Source organism: Fukomys damarensis, unplaced genomic scaffold, assembly GCF_012274545.1.
Source record: "Fukomys damarensis isolate Sample0158 unplaced genomic scaffold, DMR_v1.0_HiC HiC_scaffold_4, whole genome shotgun sequence".
Taxonomy (NCBI): Eukaryota; Metazoa; Chordata; class Mammalia; order Rodentia; family Bathyergidae; genus Fukomys; species Fukomys damarensis.
In genome coordinates, this window is record NW_022900916.1 from 59736064 (window position 1) to 59747055 (window position 10992).

Genomic DNA, 10992 nt, shown 5'->3' on the forward strand with positions numbered 1-10992 from the left:
GGTAGCATTGCTGTCTGCCCATTTTCTGAAATCAGAGACTCTAGGATTTCCTTTTCCTCTGCCCCAACCTACGTTTACTCCATACCTAAATCCCTCAGTGCCGCTTCCAAAATACAGTGCGAAGCCAGCCAGTCCCCACCTTCTTACTGAGGCCTGCCCCGGTGCAAGCCACCACCCCTGCTCAGGCCCCAGCCGCTTGTTTCCCCAGTGGCCTACGTCTCTGCGTTCTTGCCTCTCGGACCCATTCTCTGCACAACTCCAGAACGACAGTCACAACATTAAGTCACACCATGCCTTGCTTCAAACCCCTCAGTGTCTGCATCTCGGGGCCCTGAACCTTAGCCTCCGGAAGGCCCCGTTACCTACCGTATCCGATGTCATCCTGACGCTCTCCCCTCTGCTGTCTGTCCTCTTGTCCCTCCAGCCCTACCATACTCAGGCATTCGTTTAAAAATCCCAGTCTTTAGCCCTCCCAGCAAATACCCAGGTCGGGTCCTGCTAGTCCCTAGGTCTCCACTCCTCTGCGCGTAGCTCCGTTTTTACGGCCTGGCTCTTTCTTATCCTTAAGGTCTCAGCTTACACATCGCGTCCTTAGAGAAATCCTCACACACTGTATCGCAGTTCATTCGTGACTTTTCCTTTCACGGCTCCTTGTTTCTCTTTCACCACACTTCCCCCCACTTTGAATCATGTACAGTGTTTATTAATTTTATTAATATTTATATCCCCTAGTGGACTATACGTTCTTTGAGAGAAGAGACTGTCTTCTCTTTTTCACCCGCCGCATTACCTGATGCGTAGCAGGAGCTGAATAAATGCTCCTTCAGTAAGTGAGCAGATCAGTGCATTTCCTATGGAGTCAAAACTTTAAGATCGCAGTGTAATCATCACAGAATGAGCCCTGCCAGAAGAACTCAGGGCGTGTTTGTGTATCTTAGGGCCCCTGACCTATGCTGAAGGCATGAGAACACCTGCCAGACAGCCTGAGTCAGGAGGGGTCACCAAGGCTCAGAACCCGAGTGTGGCGATGACGCGGACAGACGCCCAGCGCTCACCTTGCCACACCAAGTGCTTAGCGCAGAGAACGGAGCTCGGCGTGGTGCAGAAGTGCAAGGCTGTGTGTCCACTGAGGGAGTAGCAGTTGAGCTTGGCTCCACGGTCGCAGAGGATCTTCACGCAGTCCACGTTGGCCACTTCACACGCCACGTGAAGAGGGGTCTTCCCGTTGGGTCTGCAGTTGATTGTGGCATTGTGGTCCAGTAGCACCAAAAGGCATTCCACGTGACCAAACAAGACAGACAGATGCAGGCCCGTGGCCCAGGAAGACTTTAGTTTATAACTAGGCAGCCAATAACCTAGGGGGAGAAAAAGAAAGGAAGCTCACACTGTCCTATTTTTTGATTGAGAATTTCTCCTTGTTTTGTGAGAATTTTTACAAACTGAAGAAAAATTGATCCATAGGTTATAGATCAGTAGTTGCTGGATTTTCCAGTGCTTTGCTCAATAACATTCAGATATATTTAAGTGAGTTGGGCTGAGATTCTTCCTGACTTTCTTGCTTTGTATCTTCTTTTCTCTCTCTTTTTCTTTGTCTCCCCCTCTTTCTTTTTCCTCCCTTCCTTCTTTTCTCACTTCTTTCCTCCTATCAGTTTTTCTTTCTTGCGTTTCATGTTCCTGGGGATTAAAGCCATGCTAAAGAAGCCCATAAGCCCATACACTGAGCTCCATTTTTTTTTTTTTTGTAAGAGGGATCAAACTCAGGTCCTTGTGCTTGCAAGGCAGGCAATAGAACCACTGAGCTAAATCCCTGGCCTTTTTTTTTATTTTTTTTTTTTTTTTTTTTTTTTTTTTGAGGTAAGGTCATGCTAAGTCCCTTGGGTTCCTAAGATCCTCCTGCCTCAGCCTCCCAAGTGGCTGAATTACAGGCATGTATGCCCTGATCTTCTTCAAGTTCTTTCTGTCTCTATTAGTCATACTATCTTTTTCCTTCATGTACTTTACCTTCTTGGGTCACAAGGGGATTTTAGTTTGAGGCCTCCATTTCTGTGGTTGCATATTATTTTTATGATAAATTTTATGATATTCTTCAAAAAAATTTTAAACTCCAATCATTGAGAATTTGTCTTGAATGAGCCCAAACTGTTAATTTACAGGCTTATAATTTGTGTTCCATTTTAATTCTTAGGCCATAAAAGTCTCACAGATAAAAGGTAATCAGAATATAGTTTAGTGGTCATTTATTTGAGGAAAAATCTAGAGCTTTGAGTTGACAATAGTTTCAAAAACAGTGGAATGGAGCTGCCTAAAAAATTATGTAATCTTAAAACACATTAATCAGAATGTGATGCCCAGAAAAACAGAAGCAAATGTTGCATTCTTCATTAATTACATGAGATCAGAATAAATGTAAAATATTATAATTATTCCTAAGCACCACAGTTTACAAGAAATGATGAGCGACCACAGGCATTCTAAGGATGATGATGTCCATATGCTAAAGGTGAGCTTGTTCATCAGGTACTGAAGTTCACTCAATTAAATGAAAAATAATACATATTTATCACTCCTGGGTATCTCCCCTACAAGAAAAATCATTCATGTGCGAAATACCTTACAGGACCACTGTCCTATACAAGTCCAAGGAGCACTGTTTGCATTGTACTCTATGAAAGATAATTCTGGTAATTATGGACCCTGGTAACCTGGCCTATATATAGCACTATGTGTAGACTACTACACTATCGCTAATGGTTAGATGATTGAACACAGCCTTTCTGTTCATTAACAAGAAACATTAACTCGATCATATAGTACATTCATTCAACTGAATACTATACAGCCAATAAAAGAATCAGACAGTTGTATATATACTGAAATCAATAGATGTCAATGTATATTACACTATGTCATCATGTGCAAATCAATTTTTAAATTTTTAAATACCCCGAACAAGAAACTATTTACACTCATTTTTTACGGTACCAGGGCTCGAGCTCAGGACCTCAAGCTTTCGAGGCAGGCACAGTGCTACTGAGCTAAATCCCTGGCCCCTAAGAAACTGTTTATAGTGGTGGCCTCCCAGAAAGATCAAGAACTAGGGGATAAGGACATAGATAAGTGTACTTGTTCCTGAATGTCCCCTTTGTAAGTTATAAATTTAGTATCTGATACATGTACTAAAACTTTTTAAAATTTGTAAAATTAAAATATCATCCTTTGTCCAAAGGGGGGAAAAAGAATTTAACTTAAAGAAGCCATTTACAGGGTAATACACAATGCTGATTAACCTCACAGGAACAAATCAATGAAACTCAAAGTTCATCTCTCTGTGTCCCACCGTCTCACCCACCTACACACACACACACACACACACACACACACACACACTCACAAAATCCTTTTTTAATCCCCTTCAGAATGCTAAGGGCATTTTGTTTTCTTTCACTCCCACATCTGCCCTTACCCAAATCTGCTCTTTCAAAAGAAGTTCACTTATTTTGCACTAAGGCTTAATGGATTGAGGATTGTTTAAAGTGTGCTCCCTCTCAGAATTATTTGAATGTATCTAGGAATCTGTGTTCAGCCATTAGAATGAAGTTCTAAGATACTGATAGGTGATTTCAGACTCTGAGAAGGATGCTCTTTGATGATAAGGGTTTTTCCCAGCAGAGCCATGTGCCTGTGACTCTATAGCACCACAGACAGCTTTAAATGAGGAAGTGGTAACCATGCGCTTCTATATCCACACACAACATAAGGGTGTGGATATACACACACTGGTTCATGCATTCTCATTTAGTTCTGTACATTGAATAAGTGCTTCAAGCAGAATTCTTAAGCTAAATGATATGCAGCGTGCTTTTGAGTCATTAATATGAATGAAACTTATCAATATCAATACGTGGTTGTTTTAATACTCAAATTTCCCCAACAATTTCTGTCTTGGAAAAAAGCTGGTTCCCAATCTGAAAACCAGGGTGTATTTTGCCTGCTGGTTAGCCTCAAAGATCAGGCAGCTCTGTGCTGCAACTCATTGGAAACTCATGCCTGCTTCTGCAATCGGAAGAAAAATGATCTCCCAAAAGAAGCAGTAGAGAGCTGATTAAGAAAACACCATTTTGATGTAAAATCAGAGAAGCGCAGAATGTCCACACTGGAGATAGAATTATGCATTCCAAGCCTTTCATTTTCCAGATGAGAAAACTGCCACTTTTTCAGCCTGCTAGAGCCCTAAGTCACCTGCCTCGGTCCAAGCTTATGAACTTGGAATATCTTCAACGCAGAATTTCCATCTGTCTTTGTCTTTGTGAAGGCAGAATAGGTTTAGCTCCAAGCCTGCTTTACAAATTGCAAAGAAAGGAAGAAGATTCTGAATTCATCTGTAATATGTCACATCTCTGATATGGAAATGTGTTTGCTTGTTGATTCTTTTTTCTTCCTCCTGAGTTCCCAGCAGCACCTAGAGAATTTATCTTGTCTGTTTATTGCATGAATCAGTCATCCTTGGCTTCTCCAGTCAGTTTCATCCGCATCTTCCATAATCATAACCATTAACTGGTAAATCAGGCTCACAGTTCAGGAGGGCTTGGAATGGAGCCAACACCCAGAATGGAATTGTGCCTACAACTCACCTCTGCTAGATGGGAAGAGTGTTACTGCGGGAGAACAAGATACCTTAGCTGCTGCCCAGGGGAGGTGACAGGAAAATAAGGGCACGGCCTGGCAGGGGGCATGCCGGTGTTCATCTTAAAGCTCTGCTGTAGACCTGCGGTGTGAGCCTGGGGCCAGAGGCTTCTGAACAATTTAGCCCCGAGCCGAACTGAAAAGGCTGCTGCATTGAACAGAGAAAAGAGCACTTCACAGCAAAGGGCCCCCCAATATAATCACCACCTTAAAATGGGGTCAGGGACCTGGGCCACTGTGCAACAAGAGTGGAGAGAGGTGCACTCACCCTCATCGAGGACCGAACCCCAAGTAACGTGATCTTCAAACGCCATAGATACGTCCGCGCCTATGAACATGCCTGTGTGGATGCTGCTATGCGAAGAGATCGGAATCTGTCCCCACGACTCTAATCACTTTTGCTCACCGTATGCTAGAAGTACCATAAAATGATCGGCCAGATTCATTTGTTTGCCTCTCCCTGCACTCTGCAGGATTTTCCCAGAGATTCCAAGCCTAGAATGTGGTTTATTCTTAGTGTTCGTGTTTCCAAGGTTCCCCTCTGTTCACCTCCGCAGATGCCAGCCTGCCCTTTTCCTGTGAGCTCAGACTGCAAAAAAGGACAGGGGTGGGAGGCAGCAGGAGACAATGCCCTTGGGGGCTGGGTAAGAAAGTGAGGCTTCCACCCCGCCGGCGGGAAGCACGCACTCTCTACCTGAAGGCTGCAGTCTGCTTAGAGCGATGGCTCCTTTGGCAAGAGTTTGGTGTCAGCAAAGGGCTCCACCGAAAAAGCGGAGAGAGAAAGATGATGCTTCCCCCTTTGCACAAGACCTGGGAGAACTTCCAAACATAGGCTCAGCTTTTACCTTTCCAAGAGCCTGGTGCACAATCTGTTATATAATTTCACCCACATGACATCACAGATCACTTTAGAGAGGGTCTTAGCAAAGCCCTGGTTTTATAAATGAAAACAACTCTGCTAGGGGTTAGGTAGTAGAAAGTGCCCACCTTCATATAGATTAGTACTATTGAGGTCAAACTCTCAAACTCTGTCTCCCAAAAATCTTTACCTACTAATTTCTGATCTGAAGCTACATGCACTTCACCTCCAAACCAGTATCACTTGCATCTAAAAGTCCTGAAGGAAATTTAGAAGTTTTACCTTTGCAAAAAACATGCAGGTTATTCTCCTGTGTGTATGCATATGCATGTTTAATTTAAACTCCAAACTCAAGAATTATGCCTGTGTAGCTGGGCAGAGAGCTCAGGAAATACGGTAAGAAGCAGTGTTTTGGCCACATGGGAGAAAGGATTGTTTTTTTCTCTAGCGTTTGGGGACAATGTAAACATCTCTGGGGAAACTTCAGCTAAGCCAATCTCTATAACAGTTATCAACCAGGATGTTATCTGAGTCACCCCAGCCCCACACAGAAGCTTCTGTGAGCCAAAGGTTACACACGCAGCTCATGGTCGGATTAGCAGACATTTGCTCTTATTTATACAGTCCTGAAGGATTATAGACGGAAGTACAATTTTTGGCTATTTTTTAATAGCTAATAATTTCAGGATAATTCTTTGAGCTTCTCTTGGGAGGATAGGAGGAAGCAAGCTGAGAATGAAAAGTTTTAAAGGAAAAAGTTTGAGCATCAAAGATGGAAAAAGAACTGTAGATAGTAACAGGAGGCGGGAGAGTTGATTTTTAGAAACAAAAAAAATTGGGTGATACAGAGATTATTGATTAAGAGACTAGAAATAAGAACTTTCATGGTATTTGGAAAGTGGTTGCTACACAGTAAAGTAGATAAAGTACCTGCCAGAAAGTTTTCAGGTGAAATCACTCATTGGTTATTTTAATTAAAAATATGACTACCGATCAAAGAACCAGAGGCTGTGGCCCATAAATGAAGTATTTAAAAGTCCATTACACTGATTTATAAAAGGACTCGGATTACCTTGCTAACTAGAAAATTTCATACCAAAGAGATAAGTTTGGAATTCTGCCCATATCACTAATGAGCCAAGACACATATATCTGAAGGAGAATCAAAATGTGTAGTTGGGCAGAGCTTTGGAAAGAGCTTTCAGGACATTCGTTCATTTTCCCCGCAGGTCAGCACCAGGGACCAACATGAAGGGCTTTTGTGTTTTCACGAAGATTTCTTTTGGGTTTGCTTTCACTCTGGATGCTATCTGCTTGGCTCAGAATAAACTTTATATCATGACATTCTTTAACTATTCAACTATTTATTGCATCCAGTATTTAAAAATTCCCTCATGTATTGACGTTTTCTTTATGTCATTATTTTTTAAGTGATTATCTGGTAAATGCTATTCTGCTTACTTGCTTTTTTTTTTTTTTTTTTTTTTTTTTTTTTTGGTACCAGGGATTGAACTCAGGTCTTTGCACTTGTGAAGCAGGCCACCAAACCGCTGAGCTAAATCCCCAGACCATGCTTACTTGTTTTTAAGACCCATATCTCTGCCATTCCCTGGGAGGTCTCTCAAATACCAGACAGCACATTATATTGTTTGTTTTAGAAAATATGCTGTTATTTAAATAAAACACAGATTTATCTGAAGACTTTTGCATTAGGTTTTTATTTGTCTGCTTTTGTGGGACTGGAATTGAGCCCAGAACCTACTACATGCTAGGCAAACTATGTCCCCAGCCCTTTTTCAAATTTTTATTTTGAAATAGGGTCTTACTACATTGCTAAATTGACCAGGCTTGTTGTGAACTTGGGATCCTTGAATTTTGGGGTCCTCCCTGAGTGCTGAGACTACAAACGTGCCACTGAAACCAGTTGAAGACTTTATTACTACACTTAAAGTAACTTGAAAAAACAACCAGATGTGTCTCCAACTATAAGAAATTACTATCAAGTTCTGGGGAAACAAGGACCCACAGTTTGGACACATGTTCTGGAGATGGACTTCCAGATCTGTCCTCTGATAGGCTGTTTGGAGAGGGACCCAGAGCTACTGAAAGAAGCAGAGATGTGTTTCCAGACTTCTTTGTGACCAATAGCTTTCTTCTCTGAAACTCACTAAACCTATATTTGTTTAGATTATAGTCAACTTTTGATTATGGTGCACTTATTAGGTTGCAGATTTGGGGAACTAATATTGAGATACTAAATTGATTTTTGAACCAGCAGAGTTCTGAGTTAGCATTCCAAAAATCACATAATGACTTTCATATTGGCTCGAATGTGCTGTATTTAAAATTAAAATTGAACTACATTTTGCAATGCCATGAAAAATATTATAGTATGTTTTAAAAGAAATAAAAATGGTTCAAAATTGATCTGTTCATCTTTCTCAGGATAATCAATTATTGAGTACAGCATCATCAATTATGTAAGAAAATTTAAAGTAGCATATCTGTTGTAGATTTTACATTTATAGGTAGTTCCTTAAGCTGCAAGTAACTAAAGGTGAAGAAGCCTACCCTTTTAAAGTAAACAAAAATATTCTGTTTCCCAATCTGGACGCTAGTTACCTAGGATTATTTTGTAAAATTTAATTAGGATTCATGCTTACAATTTGTGTACTTTTCTGCCTACAGCTTTTCAAGTATGCTTTAAAAGAATCAAAGAGTAACACATAGCAGTTCAACAGTTTTCAATGGCTAAAAATTCTGCTTTTAGCTAATAAATTCTCAAAGGCTTTAATCCAGCCAGATAGCCTTCAAGGCCACACAGAAATAGCTCCTATTCTTTAGAACCATTTGAAAAAGAACTCAGGAACTAACAAGCCAGTCCCAGGCCTTCAGCTGTGCACTGTTCCTAAAGCACTCCTTTGTAAGTTGAGAAATTGATAAAACCTCTTAGTCTCTGTTACTTACCCAGCAACTAGGATCCTATTTATTCCTAACCTCAGTATTGAAAGAATTGATGATTAGATTAGAAGTATGTGGGAAAAAAAAAAGCAAACCCTGAGGTAACTACAAAGAAAGATGAAGTTTTAACCTGTGTTTAAAACTAAAGAGACAGAATTTTACACTCATGTTAAATGGATTGTGTTTCTACACACTTATTCATATAGACGAGCCAACAATTTCCTGCATGAACCCTGAAGGTATAGTCCCCAGTCCTAGTATTTCTGTGTAGACAACCACCTAGCATACAGAACACTGGAATTGTTTCTTTCCTTTCTTGGGTTCTGTAATCTGCTATCTCCTGACTGAAAGCCACAGCCCATAGTCCTAACACTATGAAAACACTCATTAGAGTGAATGAAGATGTGGCTCTACCAGGACCACAGGAGTTGACTTGCACTGATAAGAATTTAAAACAGTTTCTTCTCATTCACAGGTGATGACACCATTATAAGCAGCAGCAGCGGGGCGGGGGGGGGGGACTTCCTGAGAGCCTGCACCTCAAGGTTCCTTTCTTATAACCTCAGAATTTTCATGTGTCCCTGGTAATTTGGCTACTGAGAAAATGAGAAAAGATAGTCTTCCAGATTCAGTATCAAATAAGTTACCCATCACCTAGGCCCTGAGTTATTATATAGGTTTTTCAATGTACCTTTAAAATATATTTAGCACTCAGGACTTCCTAACTAGTTGTTAACTAAACAAATTATTTCACTAAATAAATTTATAAGAAAGAATTTATGCAACTTAATTACATAGTATATAACTTTTTCTTTTGAACAGAATCTCCATCAAATTTTTTAAAAACTAGTTACTTCCTTTATCTTTCAGTCAAAATAACCATGCCAATTTATCATGAAGCTTGTAAATACAAATCCTAAGCACAGCAACTGGCCTTAACTATTCTATTTACTTCCTTCAGAACTGATTATCAGAGACCACAGAAATGTATACCATTAGCATTTTGTCTGGAAATTAATGGCACTTGTGATTTATATATGAACAGAAAACATCTGCATACATGAATAATAATTGCATACACTCTATCACTAAATACTACACCCAAAACCTTCTCATCTATTTTATTTAAACAGAAGTGATGTTAAGTAGGGTGTTTATTTGCAGTCTGCTCACCAGATGGCCTAACTACTCAAGTTCCCTCATTAACTAGCTGATTTGGGAAGTTAGAATCAGCATGCTAATTTATTTCTCATTTATTAAGCATGGATTCCAGAAAATTCCCTGATAAAAAAAAATTGGTCTTAATTTTTGTTTTCTTTAGTTTTGTGTAAAGCAGATATTCTGCATCAAACACTTCTGCAATCTTGAACTATATTGGAGTTCAGAAAAGAAAGTTAGCTTTTTGGTTTTTCTGAATTTAGCTTTTGTGCCTGAACTAAAACTCATTAAAATGATGAAGATCATCAAGGTGCCTGTGACACAGTTTCCTCCATTAATTAACCCTCAAATGGAGGAGAAAATCTTTTTCGTTCACATGGACACAGAGATGATGTATCTTTAAGTGCTGTTAAAAGAGAATTATCAGCCTTGCCAAGCCAGCCACATTGTCTAGATTAGGTCTCAATGGTCTGTTTCAACCACCATCTAAAAATATTTTATTAATTTGTGTCAATCGCAGTCAGAAGAAAAATTAGAAACACATAATGCGTTACTAAATATGATGGTTCAGAACTTCACATTCTAAGCACAAGGTGGAAAAGAAAAGAAAAGAAATATATGCATTATATGTGTTTATGCATACTCTATATACTTTTATATATAATATATGTGGCATAAGTATATGATATCAGCCTATAAGCACTGTAGTTTAAAAAGAATGAAAAGATAAAAGTAAAAATATGTTTTAAATAAATACTTAAACAATAAAACCTACTGGTTTAGAGTAGTAACTCATGCTTTGTATTTTTTAAAAAATCTATTTCCTATCAATTTTACAGTCACACCTATATTTTTTACCTTGTTTGTAAGATGCCAAAACCATGTTCTCATCTTCAACTTCAAAAACTGTATCCACATCTATTTGCCTTTTGATTAAAATAGCCTTCAATTTTCCAAAATCATTTGACTTTAAAGCTTCAAGGAAGTTTTTCTTAGCTAACTTGGCAGCTCCAGATTTAGTGGCAGGGGCGGTGGCGTCGTCCATCCTCCTGTCCCTCTGGAGAAGCTGTGTTGTGATTGCTCAGGAGAGCAGCACCAAGCAAACAGGCGCCTGCTAGAGAGTCCGTAAACTGTTGGCTAATTTTATCCCAAAGTTATGCTGATCCGTTCTATTTATATAGGGATCATTTCAAACTTCAAAATATCCTTCTTGGCTGTCACTGCCCTTTCACGTCCCTGAAACGGATTGTATATTAGCTGATTCATTCAGCAATACGGAGTAGGGACAGGAAGGGAAGCTCTCACAATACGTTTCCAAGCGTGAAATGTCA

The 10992-nt window shown here is 39.8% G+C and overlaps 1 protein-coding gene across 2 annotated transcripts in view; it reads right to left on the reverse strand.

The window, feature by feature from the left end:
- The window catches only part of Asb4 (ankyrin repeat and SOCS box containing 4), a 60764-nt gene extending 50058 nt beyond the window's left edge, over positions 1-10706 (reverse strand). For both annotated transcript variants that reach the window (XM_033758335.1, XM_019204414.2), the window contains exons 1-2: positions 10520-10706; positions 1056-1355 (exon numbers count right to left, since the gene is read on the reverse strand). In XM_033758335.1, coding sequence (XP_033614226.1) covers positions 1056-1355; positions 10520-10706 — 487 coding nt within the window. The remainder of the gene's footprint in view (positions 1-1055; positions 1356-10519) is intronic.
- Between the last annotated feature and the right edge of the window lie 286 nt (positions 10707-10992).